The sequence below is a fragment of the Leopardus geoffroyi genome, chromosome B1, assembly GCF_018350155.1.
Source record: "Leopardus geoffroyi isolate Oge1 chromosome B1, O.geoffroyi_Oge1_pat1.0, whole genome shotgun sequence".
NCBI classification, from domain to species: domain Eukaryota; kingdom Metazoa; phylum Chordata; class Mammalia; order Carnivora; family Felidae; genus Leopardus; species Leopardus geoffroyi.
Genome location: NC_059327.1, coordinates 145544567 through 145562112, shown reverse-complemented (window position 1 = coordinate 145562112; position 17546 = coordinate 145544567). Strand labels below are relative to the sequence as shown.

The 17546-nt window shown below is 39.7% G+C and overlaps 1 protein-coding gene across 2 annotated transcripts in view; it reads left to right on the top strand.

Moving 5' to 3' along the window:
• Positions 1 to 17546, top strand: part of MTHFD2L (methylenetetrahydrofolate dehydrogenase (NADP+ dependent) 2 like) — a 147236-nt gene that overhangs the window by 5781 nt on the left and 123909 nt on the right. For both annotated transcript variants that reach the window (XM_045473752.1, XM_045473753.1), the window contains exons 2-3: positions 11761 to 11945; positions 12975 to 13097. In XM_045473752.1, coding sequence (XP_045329708.1) covers positions 11761 to 11945; positions 12975 to 13097 — 308 coding nt within the window. The remainder of the gene's footprint in view (positions 1 to 11760; positions 11946 to 12974; positions 13098 to 17546) is intronic.

Genomic DNA, 17546 nt, shown 5'->3' with positions numbered 1-17546 from the left:
ATAAAATAACTTTAAGGTGTAAGTATAGTATTTAGGATGTGAAGTGAAATGATTGTAAAAGACCATAAACTTAACATTCCTAAGTATTCATTCACTTAAAAACATTTTATTTACTTCAAAAGGCTCCCTAGTACTTAGTGATTGGTTTTATTCCATATATAATTTTGGCCTGGTTCCCTTGGGTTTCATTTCTATTAATTCAAACTCAAAATCTCCAGGTGGAGTCCTAAAATACACAGCGATTAAGCTATGGTGTGACCAGAGAAATTTTAACTGCTAACGATTGTACTAGAGTTTTCATCTTTATAGATCATAAAACAGTCCATTGCAGCTCTAATTATAGCTGTGGCTGAAAATGAGATTGAAACCTAGATGCAGACGCAAGATGCCAAGTATACAAATTAAATACACTCGATCTTGGGTGGACTTTATTTGTTATTTTACTATTTTGTGAAGGAGTATTTTGATACCCAGGAAAAGTAGTGATTTTTTTTTCCTTCTATTTACTATTTTCCCTTAGTTAAATACTACATTTAGTTCTAGTAGCCATAGATTAGGATGGTTACAGTTTACTTCCTGGAAAATATGGATGAGTAAACAGGCTCCTGGAAACAACACTAAATGGTGGCTTTTTGGTCTCCTATTGCTGCCGGGTACTTGAGTATTGGCACCATCTGTCACTTAAAAGAGCAATTTTTGCAAATCAGCCAGTCAACTTTTAGCCAAATCCTTTTCTGTAAGTTAAACAGAGAACATTTCCATTACATAGATGAGAAATTGCATTCCTTTCAGAGCCGTTAAGTGACTTGTGCTACCATATTCTAGCTCCTGTCACTGGAAATGCAAGCAAATAGACATTTATTTGGGCAATTAGAATTGCAGTTTGGGAAACCCAGATTCAGGTAGAAATCTGACTCCTGTTTGGAGGAAGACAAAGAGGGGAGAGTTACAAAAACTAAAAGTCACAAGTGCAGCTCTTATTTGGGTCCTTGATACAAAACAGAGATTGAAACTAGGTTAATTTGGATTGGTTGGGTTAATATGCAAATAAGGGATTGATGCTTGTTAAACCCCATTGGCTTCTTCCAAAGTAAAGAATGGAACAATTCAGGTGTCTGGGTGAGGAGGAAGTTAAGTCTAGGCAGAGGGCTTCTAACTGACAAAAAGTTCATGGTTCCTCCAATGAGGACCTGCATAAATTCCTCCTCCCTTGTGGCTTTTCCATACGATTGTGAAAAGACTGAGTTAGGCTCGCTTGCTCCATTTTGAAATCTCCTTTTACACTATTAATGGTGAACCAGGACTGACTTCTGGCTTGGGGGAAGTAATTTATACAGCATTATCCTGCCCTTATTGCTCACCACGCCCCCCACTATGACTTACTGTTTTTTAATGAAGTCACAAGTTAGTACCAGCCCAGCAATGAGGGGAGAATGGTGAAACAGAGAGCTCTATGTCCTGCCTTCTTTGGGGGTTACTTGCAACATTACCTTTTCAGGAAATGTTGCCTGAGCAAGTAATGACAGGGTGCAACTTGTGAAAAATACCTAAGTCAAATTGCCCTTTTGGTGTGTATTAATGGCAATGTGGCTAAATAATTTTTTGACCAAACCACATTTTTAGCAGGAAAAAGAGATGTTAAAGTAGTGAAAATGATATATTTGGAATATTTATTGATTTGTAAATATATTAGGACCTATAAAAGAGTCCTGTTCAAAAGTATCTTCAAATTTCACATTTTAAGTGGTCATTTATATACCCTTATGCATTTAGACAATTGAAAATTTTGATCTTAATTTTATAATAATATATTTAATTTTTTATGTTAATTATGTGATTACTAACTTTTAACACATGCTGAATTCTTGGTACATATACTTGAATCAGTTTCCTATCCTTATCTTTAATATGTCGATAGTGATCATTTTCTGGAAAAAAAAAAGATCTTACACTTAATTTTAAAATTAAATTTGCTGCAGTTTTTTTTAAAGTTGCAAACCTTATTTTTTTTTTCTTTAGACAATAGTATTTTTAGTTTTCAAGAAAGTGCTTTCCCTACAGATACCAAAGCACCTGGCAAGCTCAGAGCAAACTGCTGAATGGAACATGGTCTCAATTCTAGATTTTTTCATATTGAATGTGAAGATATTTTAGCCTAAATATTTTCACAGTTGCTGTTTAGTGTCTCCTTTCATAGTACCTTTCTTTGACAAATACTTGTTACATGTCATCAAATAAGTTGTTTCTATTTATGACTTTTCTAATATCTTGCCATGTTTAGATACAGTAGATACAGGTCTTCTCAATTCTATGCCATTGCATTCCAAAATATAAATCTATTCGATGAAAAACAGCTCCATCAAAAGATTCTTCCCACAAATTTGAATATTTTAAATTAGGATTATGCATGTATTTGTTTACTAAGGCCACTGTAAACAAAGTACCACAGACTCGATGGTTTGAAGCAACAGGATGGATCCTCAGACTCTTGGAGACTAGAAGTCTGAAATGAAGGTATCTGCAGAGCTGTGCTCTCCCCGCCTCTTCTTGCTGGAAATTCTTACTTCTCCTTGGTCTATAGCTGCATGACTCTAAGCCCCTTGCTTCCAGAGTCTGTTTTCCACATTTAACCAGCTATCGAATCATGAAAATCGGGTCATAGCACTCCTCAGAATCATCAAATGGCTTTCTAGCTCAGTAAAAGCCAATATCCCTTCAAAAGTCTGCAGGACCTTATGTGATCTCAAGTTCCTTGACTTCTCTGATTTTATGTCCTGGCCTGGCCCACTTGTCTCCACTGCAGCCATTGGCCTTGCTATTCATCAGACATGCTAGTCATGCTCCTGCCTAGAGTCCCTTGTACTTGCTGTGCACTCCCCTTGGCCTAGAAGTATTTTGTACACATAGCCACATGACATATTCCCTCATTCCTTCTTATTGATTGATTGATTGATTGATTGTCAAATTAGCATACTGTGTAGTCTTGGCTTCAGGAGTAGATTCCTGTGAGTCATCACTTACGTACAACATCCAGTGCTCATTCCAACAAGTGCCCTCCTCAATGCCCATCATCTGTTTTCTCTACCCCCATCAACCCTCAGTTTGTTCTCTGTATTTAAGAGTCTCTTATGGTTTGCTTCCCTCTCTATTTGTATCTTATTTTTCCTTCCCTTCCCCCATGGTCTTCTGTTAAGTTTCTCTAATGCAACATCTGAGTGAACTCATATGATACCAGTCTTTCTCTGACTGACTTATTTTGCTTAGCATAATAGCCTCCAATTCCATCCATGTTGTTGCAAATGGCAAGATGTCATTCTTTTTCATTGCTGAGTAGTATTCCATTGCATATATAAGCCACATCTTCGTTACCCATTCATCAGTTGATGGACATTTGGGCTCTTTCCATAATTTGGCTATTGTTGACAGTGCTGCTATAAATGTTGGGGTGCATGTGCCCCTTCAAATTAGCACTCCTATATCCTTTGGATAAATTCCTGGTAGTGTTGTTGTTGGGTCATAGGGTAATTCTATTTTTAATTTTTTGAGGAACCTCCATACTGTTTTCCAGAGTGGCTGCACCAGTTTGCATTCCCACCAACAGTGCAAGAGGGTTCCCCTTTCTCTATACCCTCGCCAATATCTATTGTTTCCTGAGTTGTTCATTTTAGCTACTCTGCGTGTTTGAGGTGGTATCTCAGTGTGGGTTCAATTTTATTTCCCTGATGATGGGTGATATTTAGCATCTTTTCATGTGTCTGTTTGTCATCTGGATGTTTTCTTTGGAAAAGTGTCTATTCATGTCTTCTGCCCATTTCTTCACTGGGTTATTTGTTTTTCAGTGTTCAGTTTGGTAAATTCTTTATAGATTTTGGAAACTAACCCTTTATTTGATATGTCACTTACAAATATCTTCTCCCATTCTGTCAGTTGTCTTTTAGTTTTGTTGATTGTTTCCTTTGCTGTGCAGAAGCTTTTTATCTTGATGAGGTCCTAATAGTTCATTTTTGCTTTTATTTCCCTTGCCTTTAGCGACATGTCAAATAAGAAGTTGCTGCGGCTGAGGTCAAAGAGGTTGCTGCCTATTTTCTCCTGTAGGATTTTGATGGTTTCCTGTCTCACATTTAGGTCTTTCAGCCACTTTGAATTTATTTTTGTGTGTAGTGTAAGGAAGTGGTCCAGTTTCATTCTTCTGCATGTTGCTGTCCAGTTCTCCCAGCACCATTTGCTAAAGAGACTGTCGTTTTCCCACTGGATACTCTTCCCTGCTTTGTCAAACATTAGTTGGCCATATATTTGTGGGTCTATTTCTGAGTCCTCTATTCTATTTCATTGGTCTGTGTGTCTGATTTTGTGCCAATACCATACTGTCTTGATGATTACAGCTTTGTAGTACAGGCTAACGTCTGGGATTGTGATACTTCCGGATTGGTTTTCTTTTTACCATTACTTTGGCTATTTGGAGTCTTTTGTGGTTCCATGTAAATTTTAGGATTGTTTGTTCTAGCTCTGTAAAAAATGCTGGTGCTGTTTTCATTGGGATTGCATTGAATGTGTAGACTGCTTTGGGTAGTATTGACAGTTTAACAATATTTGTTCTTCCTATCCAAGAGCATGGAATGTTTTTCCATTTCTTTGTGTCTTCTTCAGTTTCTTTCATATGCTTTCTATAGTTTTCAGCATATATTTCTTTTACCTCTTTGGTTAGGTTTATTCCTGGGTATTTTATGGTTCTTGGCGCAATTGTAAATGGGATCGATTCCTTGATATCTCTTTCTGTTGCTTCATTATTGTTGTACAGAAATGCAGTCGATTTCTGTACATTGATTTTATATCCTACAACTTGGCTGAATTCCTATGTCAGTTCTGGCAATTTTTGGATGGAGTCTTTCGGATTTTCCATATAGAGTACCATGTCATCTGCAAAGAGTGAACGTTTGACTTCTTTGCCTTTTCTCTCCTCTGCTTCTCCCATCCTCGCTGTCACTGTATTTAGTTTATTTTGCATACCATTTATAGCATTTTTAAAAAATTCATTGTGACTATTTCTTAGGTCTTTGATCTCTGCAGCAATAGATTCTCTGCTGTCTTCTATGCTTTTTTTAAGCCCAGCTATTAGTCTTATGACTGTTATCCTAAATTCTTGTTCAGATATATTGTTTATATCTGTTTTGAGCAATTCTCTGGCTGTCATTTCTTTCTGGAATTTCTTTTGAGGAGAATTCTTCCGTTTCATCATTTTGGATAGGTTTTTGTCTTTTATGTGTTTTAATAGCTGGTTATGTATCCTGTACATGTGAACACTACTATATTAAAAATGGGTCACACACTGTCCAGGGCCTGGACCTTCAGGAGGTGTTTTTGGAATGTGTCACATCCTCTCTGTTGTTGCATATTTGGCTGCTCTATCCCACTGATCAGTCCTCTGCAAAGCTTCTCTTTGCTCATAGTGGTGGAATGTTTGGAGCTTCAGTCAGGTGTGCTTTAATGTGTTCGTTGAAATAACCTGGAAAAAAGGAAAGGGCAGGAGACCCGATCCAATACAAAGAGAAAAATGAAAGGGGTGAAAAAAGAAAAAGACACCAAGCAAAGAATCAAAGAAACTATAAGACTTAATCCAGAGAGAGTGAAAGGAAAATAAAGAAGGAGATACAGAAAAGGTGTAAAAAGAATAGAGTAAAAATGCCTGATTAAACAAACAAACAAAAAAAATAAAACAAAGAGCAAAAAAATATATATATATATATAGTAAGAATTGACCAAAAATCAAATCAGAGACTATGAGCCTGATTCCAAAGGGAAAACAAGAAAAAGGTAGAAAGAAAAAGAAGTGAAAAAAGAAGAGAAGGAAAGAAACGAGATAGAGAAAAAGAAAAGAGAGACTAACAGGCAAAAACACAAAACAGTTGTCTGTTGGTCCGGGGACCTGCCGGGGACCGGTGACTGTGCTGGGGGCGGGGGGGGGCGGGCGGGCAGAGAGGCCATCTGGGTTACTCAGTGTCAGATTCAGTCTGGTAGATAAGCAGTTGCCAGGCTCGGAGGGGTGGGGTTTGGTGTAAGCACATCCCGCTTCCACTGGGGGCCGCTGTCCTGTTCCCTGAAGCCCCACTGTGTTGGCGGGGTGGCGATAGATGGGGACACCCCAATCTCTCCTCCCCAGATGGGTGTCTCAAAGCACGCTGCCCAGGCAGCCCTCACAGAGTAGCCTGGGCGGTCAGCCTGTCCTGCTCCAGTCTCGCCCGCCGCCTAGGTGCTCGGCCGGGATTCAAAACCTGATGTCTTGGATCCCGCTCTGCGTGGACCGATCCTGGGGTAGCGCCACTCCACCTCTGACTGGCTCCTGCAGGGTCTTTTGTCCTTGGGGGGGGGGGCGGGCAATAAACCCTCTTCCCACAGTACTCAAGGGAGGGGACTGCCCTCTCCCAGTGCGCCACCGCACCCTGGGGCCAGCTCCCTGCTCCCCAGGCGTTCACACACGGCAGCGGCTTCACTCCTAGAAAGTCAGCATTTGTCACAAGTTTGCAAAGGAGAAATGCACTGTATTTCTCGTTCCCCAGTACCCGGTCTGGAGAGGGTTTCCTCTTGTCCTGACACTAGACCGCAGTCCACAGCTTCTCTTGCGCTCCCTTTCGCCTCTCCGCAGAAGGGGTTCCCCTCCTCTGTGCCTGTGCTATTTTATCTCACCCATTTCATGTACATGCACTTCTGTTCTGCCAAGCTGTCTCCCTCCACCTGTGGAGATCCTTCTGCCACTCCGCAGATTGATTTCCAGGGCGTTCCCAGTGTTCTAACCTCAATACAGCTGTGTTTGAGGGACGAGGGAAATCCTGCTCTTCCTACTTTCTCCACCATCTTAACTCCTACCCCCGAGCATGTGATTCTTGATCTCAGGGTTGTGGGTTCAAGCCCCACAATGGGTGTACAGAGTACTTAAAAGAAAAATCTGCTCTCCTCCAGCAGGCGCTCCTCGCAGCCTCTGAGCTCCACTCCCATGCCCTCTGGCAGCATCTGAAGAGAGGTGTCCCTGCCGCTTTGCCCCTCAGGGCTCCCTAAAGCCCCCTGGGAATGGAGGAGGCATCCTCATTGGGTGGGCTCCTGGTGATGCTTTATACCCGGGTTGACAGCAGGCGCAGTGATTGCCCCCGCTGCGGTTTCTATCTCTGCTACGGCCACTTCTGGCTCACCTTCATTTTTTTTTAATTTAAGTTTATTTATTTTGAGAGAAAAAGAGAGCAGGAGGAGCAGAGAGAGAGAGGGAGAGAGAGAGAATCCCAAGCAGGCTTCACACTGTCAGTGCAGAGCCAGATGTGGGGCTCGAACTCACAAACTGTGAGATCATGACCTGAGCTGGAACCAAGAGCTGGTCACTTAACCGACTGAGCCACCCATTTCCTTCATTTATGATGAAATATCACCAGATTAATCAGAATTAAGAGACACCTTAACCCATCTGTATAATATGACAGCTCTGGCCCCCAGATATGCCCTTTCCCTCTGTTTTTCACACATGATATAAATATTCGCCTTTTAAAAAAATTTGCTTATTATGTCTTCTTCAACTGGATTGTAGTTCCCATAAAAGTGGGCAGTTTGTTTTGTACACTGTTATTTATATTTCCAGTGTCTAGAATAGTGCCTGGCAGATATAAGGTTTTCGGTGTGTATTTATTAAGTCAATAAACATTGGGCTTGTAAGTGAGGCGTTTTAACCAAGGAAGCGGCATGATTAGATTTGGAAAATCACTCTGGCTGCGGTGCAGATGACGGATGGTAGAGATTGACTTGAGCCAGGGAAACTCTTAGGAGCTGTGGGCTTCTATGGCTGAAATTCACACTAGTATTGATATTTAACATGTTTCAACAGTATGCGTGCTGAAAAGTCTCATTTGTTTTTGCACTGAGCTAGATAATGTGTGTGTTTACCAGTTCTTCCAGCATATAGGCTGATAGGGGCATCCTTCCTTTGAGTCTCCACTAATTCCAGCTTGCCTCATTTATCCTTATATCATATCTCCCACAAATCGAGGCTTGCCCAGGCTCTGCAGGGATTGAGGGAACCAATAGGTGGAGCCAGCTGCTACTGAAAAATCCTCAAAGTTCCTTTTATAATTGGGTGGCAGTCTTCTGAGTATTTACCCATAAATACCAACTGGACCAGGCTATAACGTGTCAGCTATAGTTAGCAAACTCACTTAGCACATCTGTGCTGTAAAGTAAGCCCTGTCTTCTCTCAGACCCCAACATGGTGCAGTCAAGTTTAATCTGTATATAGATTGTCTGTCTTTGGAAGTCATGAGTCCATTTATGCCATGGTCAACTCTGACACTCTCAGAGTCACACAGCTTTGTAATATCTAAGCCATAATTATCGTGGATTATGTTCAGTGATTGCCAGTTTCACGGTAACCTATGAACAAATCGTTGTAACAGAGAATCAACTAATAAAACATGCCAGCAGCAGCAGTTTCTATTCATATACTATAAAATATAACATAGGGCTCAGGTGATTTTGTAATTTAAAATACAAATGCATGTTCTTTGTTACAAGAGTGAATTCTAGTGTATCAGCAGATAAGCTTAGGTATTTTACCCTAAGTGAATATGTTGACACAGTTTAATTTATGGAAAGTATTTATTGATTTATTTATTGACTTATTATTTTTATGACTCTTAGAAATGAGTCATTCTGGAATTACTGCAGCCTTTAGTATTTTATAATAGAAGAGTTCCTCGTTCTCTTAGAATTAAAAGATCAGTTAAATGAATTAATAAAAAATGAGCACTAGAAGTTCATAGTAAATAGTGAAAAAAGTTTGTTACCTAATCTTGGAAGATAACATTTAAACTCAGAAGTAAGTATGTTATCTTAACTTCATTTAAACTTGATCTTAAACTTTAACAGAATAAAAGCTCCAGGACCAGATGGCTTCATGGGTGAAATTTACCAAACATTTAAGGAAGAAATAATACCAATTCTGCAGAAACTCTTCTGGAAATTTGAAGAGGACGGGATATATCCTAACTCATTCTATAAAGGCAGCATCACCCTGATACCAAAATCATACAAAGACGTTACAAGAAAAGAAAACTATAAATAAATACCTCTCATGCACATAGAAGCAAAAAAATTAACAAAATTTTAGATAAAATCCTGAATATCTGGAAAGGATAAGCACATCGTGACCAAGTGAGGCTTATCCCAGGAATGCAAGATTGGCTTAACATTTGAAAATCAATCAATATAATTCATCATATTAACAGACTAAAACCAAAAAAAAAAAAAAATATCATGTGGTCATATGATTATCTCTATACACACACATTAAAAAAACTTTGACAATATCCTGATATAAATAAAGTTCCATCAAACTAAGAGTAAAACTAAATCACAGAACTAAATGTATAACCTGAACACATAAAAGTAGGAGACGTTGAAGAAAACCTTTGTGACCTTAAGTTAGGCAAAGATTTCTTATATACCTCACCATAAAAGGAAAAGGAAAATTGATGGACATACATCAAAATTGAGAGCTGATCTTCCAAAGACACAGTTAAGAGAATGAAAAGGCAAAGCACAAAGTAGGAGAAAATATTTCAAATCACTTTTCTGATAAAGGACTTGGATATACCTGCTGTATGACCCAGCCATTCTGCTCCTAGGTATTTGCTCATTGTGCATACAATGACTTGTACATGAATGTCTATAACAGCTTTATTTGCCATGAGTAAAAGCTGGAAACAACCCAAATATCCAGCAATAATTGGATGGATAAACAAATTTTGGTATATCCATACAATGGAAAACTACTCAACAATAAAAAGAAATGAACTATGGATACATGCAACAACATGAATGAATCTTAACTATGCTGAGTGAGAGTAGCTGGATAAAAAAGAGTATGTTGTGCATGATTCCATTTGTACAAAATTTGTGATGATACAAACTAAGATATAGTGACAAGAAGCAGACCAGTGGTTGCCTGTTGATTGAGGAGGGACATGGCCAGGACAGGGGGAATGGTGAGATTTAGAAAAGAGTACCAGAATTCTTACAGGAGTTTCATTTGCTTGATTATGGTGATAGTTTCCTAGGTATATACATATATTACAACATCAAATTGCACACTTTAAATATGTACAATATATTTTATGTCAGTTATGCTTCTTTATTATTTTTAAAATTTATTTATTTATTTTGAGAGGGAGAGAGAGCAGGGAAAGGGCAGAGAGAGAGAGAGAGAGAGAGAGAGAATCCCAAGTAGCCTCTGCGCTGCTCGTGCAGAGCCAATGCAGGGCTCGAACCCATGAACCATGAGATCATGACGTGAGCGTAACCAAGAGTCATATGCCTAACTGACCGAGCCACCCAGGCGTCCCTGTCAGTTATACTTCAATACAGCTATTATAAAATTAGGACAGTGGAGCAAGACTGATCAATAAATTTGCCATGATTTTCCTTGTCTTGAAAGCTATCAAGTTTTTGGTGAAACGTAGACAAGTCAGAATCAAAAGTTGAGTTTACTTACAGCTATAAAGTCTGGTTGTAATTGTATTCTCTAATCTGTTTATTTGCTCAATTAGTTGTTTACCTATGGTAATGATTATTTTTAAAATATACTTTTGTATTGAATTGAGCAGGTAGTTTTCGAACATGGTCATGCACATGAATACCTGTGGGAACTTGTCAGACATGCAGATTTCCAGGGTGTTCTCAATCATGGGTTGGGGAATCTGCAACTTGAGCAAGCTTCCCAGGCAACTTTGGTGTATGTATCCATAGATCACATTGCAGCATCACTTCTTAAGAGAACAATGTTCACGTCAAAATGGTGCAAACTTGGATAGACACTTTGGACCACTGGTGCCCGATTGAAAAGGAGTATTCTTGATCTAGTTCATTGTCCCCCTGCCCCCCCTCCCCCCGTATATATATGTCCTCTTAGAAAGGACAGTTGACTTATTTGAAAGGGACAGCAAATTTGCATTTTTTTGTGTGTGTTGGTTGATATTCATGTTGCCTGCTCTCGTTAGAAAATAAAAAGTATACAGGTACTAGAAAGAATTCAGGTGCTGTAAGGTTTCCTTTTCTCTTTTTTTTCTTCTGCTTCTTCCCCCGCCTCCTTTTCCATTCTTCACGATATTCATTGACCTGCATTTGGGGTTTTGTGTAATAATCATGCGCTACATACAGATCTGCTTCCGCCAGGCCTTTCAATAGTGAAAGGACAGGGGGAGCAGGAAGAAAGAACCATCTTATACTTTATCAGGTACCTTAAAAAAACAAACACACAGTAAGAGCAACATTAATTCACCACTTTGAAGTTTGAGATCACGGAGAGCAAGAAAGCCTTTTCTTTTCTTTTTTTTTTTTTTTTTTTTAATTTTTTTTTTCAACGTTTATTTATTTTTGGGACAGAGAGAGACAGAGCATGAACGGGGGAGGGGCAGAGAGAGAGGGAGACACAGAATCGGAAACAGGCTCCAGGCTCTGAGCCATCAGCCCAGAGCCCGACGCGGGGCTCGAACTCACGGACCGCGAGATCGTGACCTGGCTGAAGTCGGACGCTTAACCGACTGCGCCACCCAGGCGCCCCAAGAAAGCCTTTTCAATATATGTTATTTCTTTCTGCTTTTCTGGGGGTTGAGTTAAGGTTGCTCACTTGGAGAATCACAGATGTGTTGTTCACTCTTGTAACTTAAGATTATGTGGTTGAATGTTCCTTACTGTCTTTTTAGTGCTATATTTATTCTTTGTTTTCCACAGACATGATGCCATCATTATCTCAGGAACTGAAATGGCCAAACAAATCCAGAAAGAAATACAGAGAGGTGTGGAATCATGGATTTCCCTTGGGAACAGAAGACCTCACCTCAGTATCATTTTAGTGGGTGATAACCCAGCAAGCCACACGTACGTCAGGAAGAAGATCAGAGCTGCGTCTGCTGTAGGTGGGGATGCGTTTTAGTTGTTCTTGTTACTAAGTCATGTCTTCTTGTGTTCCTTCAAAGTGCAATAATTATCAATGAGAATTGCCAAATAAGTGCCATTTGAATAACATTTATTATTATTACCATTACTATTAGAGATGAGTTACCCAAGTTTATATTCATTTCTTAATGTTTTTCTCCAGCTTTCTTACTGAATTAATTTGATGTGATTTCAGATCCTATGATGATACGTCAGAGGAACACTGCACATTTAAAGAGCCCATTTTTAGGGGTGCCTTGGTGGCTTGGTCGGTTGAGCATCTGACTTTGGCTCAGGTCATGATCTCGCAGTTTGTGAATTCGAGGCCCACATCGGGCTCTGTGCCGTCAGCCTGTCAGCACAGAGCCCACTCCGGATCCTCTGTCCCCCTCTGTCTGCCCCTCCCCACTGGCACTCTCTCAAAATGAAATAAACATTAAAGGGCCCATTTTTAGGTATAGCATAGGGAATGTAGTCAGTGATATTGTAATAACATTGTATGGTGACCATTGTAGCTACAGTTGTGATTAGCCTAGCTAGCAAAATGAACATACTTGTCGAATCACCATGTTGTATACCTGAGACTGGCGTAACATTGTGTGTCAGCTGTATTTCATTTTTTTTTTTTTTAAAAAAAAAAGGCCTATTTTTATCATACTTGCTTTAATCAGATAATAAACCTGGCCAGTTTGCTCTGCCGAACTTGGCCTAATAATGGTGGTGAGGGGTATTAACATATTTACTAGATTCACATCCCCTAACAGTAGCCTATCACAAATAAATGCAATACAATACTGGGCCAAAAATTGCATGTGAATCATGAGAAAACATCTGTACTCTTTGAGACATCCCTTTTAGTGGTGGTTTGAACATCATTTTTGTAGAAGGTCCTTTCCTTCCAATGAGGCAAGGCGCAGAGGAAACCTTTTACGCACCGTGTAAGACACCGTTGTTGAAAAACCACATCTTTGCTGGTCAAATGACTCTCTCTGTGTTTGTTGTTCTTCCAGGGATCCGTAGTGAGATCATTCTAAAACCAAAGGATGTTTCTCAGGAAGAACTTTTGGATATAACTGATCAATTGAATATGGACCCACGAGTCAGTGGTATATTGGTTCAGTTACCACTACCAGGTACCTAAGGCTCTTGTATATGTCTGCTTTGGTGAGGAAAAAGGGCGTCTTTCAACATTCTATCTGCAAGTAGTTTAGGAAATATGTTCACAAAGGGACTAGCTCTTACACTAGCAGGTAATTGTTGGCAAGGCCTGGATGACTTCTGCTTGCAATGACTGAAACTTGTAAAGGAAAAACGTAGGCAAAAATTACACGTAGTCCTTACTTTGTACAATAGCCCCAAGACCGTGACAATGACTGTGCACACTGAAACCAGGCAAAGCAACCTTAAAAACCCAATGGGAAAAACAACAGTCATTCTCTGACCTTTATTTTTTTATTTTTTTAAATAAACATTAAAAAAAAATATTTTTTAATGTTTGTTTATTTTTGAAAGAGAGAGAGAGAGTGGGGGAGGGGTAGTGAAGGAGGGAGACACAGAATCTGAAGCAGACTCCAGGCTTTGAACTGTCAGCATAGAGCCCGACGCGGGGCTCGAACTCATGAACTGTGAGGTCATGACCTGAGCTGAAGTCAGACACTTAACTGACAGAGCCACCCAGGCGCCCCTTAAACAAAATTTTTTTAACGTTTATTCATTTTTGAGAGACACAGAGAGGCAGAGCGTGAGTGGGGGAAAGGGCAGAGAGAGAGGGAGACACAGAATCCGAAGCAGGCTCCAGGATGAGCTGTCAGCACAGAACCGGATGTGGGGCTCAAACTCATAAACCGTGAGATCATGACCTCAGCCGAAGTTGGACACTTAACCGACTGAGCCACCCAGGCGCCCCTCGTTCTCTGACCTTGAAAATGTTCTCCCCAAACATTAAAAACTCTCTCTCTGTTGTTCATAAACATATAGGGAAATGGAACACGAAAAAAGGGGGAAGCTAATATTTGTTCAGCACACTATAAATTAAAACATTAGAAACATCGAGAATTAAAGTGTTATTTCTTTGCAAAAAACTTGTTCAGAGGAGCTTGCACGGGAGCTTGCCTTCTCATCATGTAACTTACAATATGGAGCAAGCATCTTTCCTGGGCCTTGGTGAATTCAACTGCATATTCCTCTCTAAGTTTGGATCAGTTTCCATTTCGTCCTTTGTAATCATTTGCCAAGCAGTCTTCTTATGGTTCGTAGTTTTTCCACGGTTCTGAAATCTCTCTGAGAGTTTCTTTTATGGGATGGTTTATGCTGGTGCCACTTCCTCTGGGATGTTGTCATCGTTTTTGTCATAAGAACCTTCTTCATGTATGGGAGACAGTCCACCTTCATTAGAGCTTCTGTGGCTGCATATCCACATTGCTCCGAAGGGCCCAGAGTCAACATTCCAGGGTCACCTCATTCCTGCACAACCCATTTCCATTCAATCAGAGTCCCACCGGAGCACTTAATCATAGCTCTTCGCTTCCTGGGGGCACAGGTTTCTGTTATTTTTGCTTTGCTGTTGCCATTTTCAGACCTTCTGTTCACATCTCATTTCACTTCCAGTGTCACTTTTTTTTTTTTTTTTTTTTTTTTTTTTTGCTGCCCTGTCACCTTTACAGGTTAATTCCCTCTGTTGATTATCTACTTTTGTGAAATGTCTTGTGAGTTGACCACCAGGAGACCAGGAGGAAGTATGATTTGCTGTTGATGTTTGACCTGAATAACAAATGTGCAGTGATCAATCATCAACGGACTTTTAAAGAAGTGTCAAATGTGTTGCTCAGGGAACATGATGCTCATCTTTATTTACACGGTGATTTGTGAACCAGAGGGCCAGCAGTTCTTACATAATTACTCACAGTTAATTTACCATGAGAACTGAACTTTGAACTGTGCTATTGGACGATTGGTGCTATTTAAGTAAATTGTGGCTGTGAAATTCATGTGTATTTCAACTGAGTGAAGTGAGGACTGCCATATAGTATAGATTACAGAAGGTTTTTTTTTTAATTTTTTTAAATGTTTATTTATTTTTGAGAGAGAGACAGAGTGTGAGTGGGGGAGGAGCAGAGAGAGAGGGAGACAACAGAATCTAGAGCAGGCTCCAGGCTCTGAGCTGTCAGCACAGAGCCTGTCGCGGGGCTCGAACCCACAAACCATCAGATCATGACCTGAGCCGGTGTCAGATGCTTAACTGACTGAGCCACCCAGGCGCCCCTAGATTACAGTAGTTTTGAGTTCTTCTATAAGTTTTGACTTGCAGAAAGTAAAAAGTGAATGGTGCTATTGCATGAGATCCTTGTATGGTATTGATTATACTTTATCCAACAATATAACTTAATTCCTTGGTATATAACTTTCGTGCTATTTGAATTGTACCAAAAATTCACATTTCTAATTCTCATACGGATTTATTAGCATTGCAAATCTGTACAAAAAAAATTGGCAGTGGGTTTAAGCCCAATTGTTTGGCTCATATTAAAAAAAAACAAAAACAAAAACAAACAAACAAAAAAAAAAACCAGTCTTCTTTGTACCGTAATTGCCAAGCACTCTTCTTGTGGTTTGTAGTTTTTAAAAAATGTCTCCCGGCTGTAGTTGCACTGAATTCAAATAATTATTAAAAAACACATCACAAATTTCCAAATTTACAAATCTAAAACATTAGATTTAGTTTGTTTTAAAAATTAAATGCAGGGGCGCCTGGGCGTCTCAGTCAGTTGAGCATCCGACTTCCCCTCAGGTCATGATACCACGGTTCAGAAGTTCGAACCCCACTCTATCAAAGCGGAGCCAGCTTGGAATTCTCTGTCCCCCTCTCTTTCTGCCCTTACCCTGCACTCACAACCTTTATCTATCTCCCTCTCTCTCTCAAAAATAAACAAATTAAAAAAATTAAATTCATATCTGTAGAAATTTTTACCTGTTTTGGGCAACCTTTCTCTGTTGGAGAATTTATTAGAAAATTGCCACTAGATGGCACTGTTGGTCTGTCTGTAGTAAAATTGCTTGCGTCCTGTGTTCCTTCTACAGAGTGAGAAGCATAGAACTAAAGGGACTGTGGTAATAACAAATATCTTGATGCTCTAAGAAAGAACAATTCTCTATGTTGCCGAAAAGCCAATAATATACAAAATAATAATGGCTAAAATTTATTACATTAAACATTTATTTATTATGTCTCAGGAACTTTACATTTATTACTTCATTGAATCCTGATACTAATCCTGGGTAGTCGGAGCTCTTATTATGGACATTTCACTGGTGTTAAGATTTGAGGCACAGAAAGCTTAAGTAACTTCCCCTAAGGTCACCGGGTTGAGAAGTAATTGAGCTGGGATGGAAGGAAGACTGGTTCCTCCTGCCATTACTTTTAACCACTGTGTTACCCTCACCAGCATATTGGTGGTAGCTAGTGAGTAATGTATCATACTATATGGCAAGTATTCCTTTATACGGATAATTTTATCTGCTCCTCAAAGCAGCCTTATAAGTAGGAATTGCTTTCTTTATTTTACATATGAGAAGACTCTATATTACTTAACCTACGTTATACTGGGACATATGGTGTGTTGATGAATAGAAAAAAATTGGTTAAAGTAGAAAATTATAGAACAATGCATATTTACCTTAAATATTGTTTTATAACATAAATCATTTAAATACTCGGTTATTCATCAGTCTTTTGATGTGGGTCCACAGATCTTTGGAACTTACTGATTGGAATTTTGAATCATCTTCTGGTATTAATAATACCTATGAATCATTGCCTCTGATTTTCAGTTTGAGGTGAAACTATCTCAGTGAAAATTCTTACTGCTTTTTTTTTTTTTTTTTTTTTTTAATTTTTTTTTTTTTTTCAACGTTTATTCATTTTTGGGACAGAGAGAGACAGAGCATGAACGGGGGAGGGGCAGAGAGAGAGGGAGACACAGAATCGGAAACAGGCTCCAGGCTCCGAGCCATCAGCCCAGAGCCCGACGCGGGGCTCGAACCCACGGACCGCGAGATCGTGACCTGGCTGAAGTCGGACGCCCAACCGACTGCGCCACCCAGGCGCCCCTCTTACTGCTTTTTAAAATAGCTCCCAGGGTGCCTGGGTGGCTCAGTTGGTTAAGCCCTTGACTCTTGATTTCGGCTCAGATCATGATCTCACTGTTTGTGGGATCAAGCCCCACATCAGGCTTCGTGCTGACAGAGTGGAGCCTGCTTGGAATTCCCCCTCCTTCTCTCTGCCCATCGCCTCCCCCAACCTATGTGCATGTATGAGCTCTCTCTCAAAATAAGTAAATAAATGTTTAAAAAAATCTCCCAATCTTCATGATTGTCCTGTTCATATCTAAATCCTTACTAATTCATTTTAGTTCTCAAGAGCCTTTCCAGAACATTCGATTTAGTTTTTATAGAAATAACAGCTGTTTTCTTCTCACACTCTGTTGTCGTTTGTTTATACTGTTTTAATTACATTATATTATTTACTGTGAAAGAACTAGCAAAAACAGATTGGGAAAGACTTGATTATCATGAAGGTCAACTGG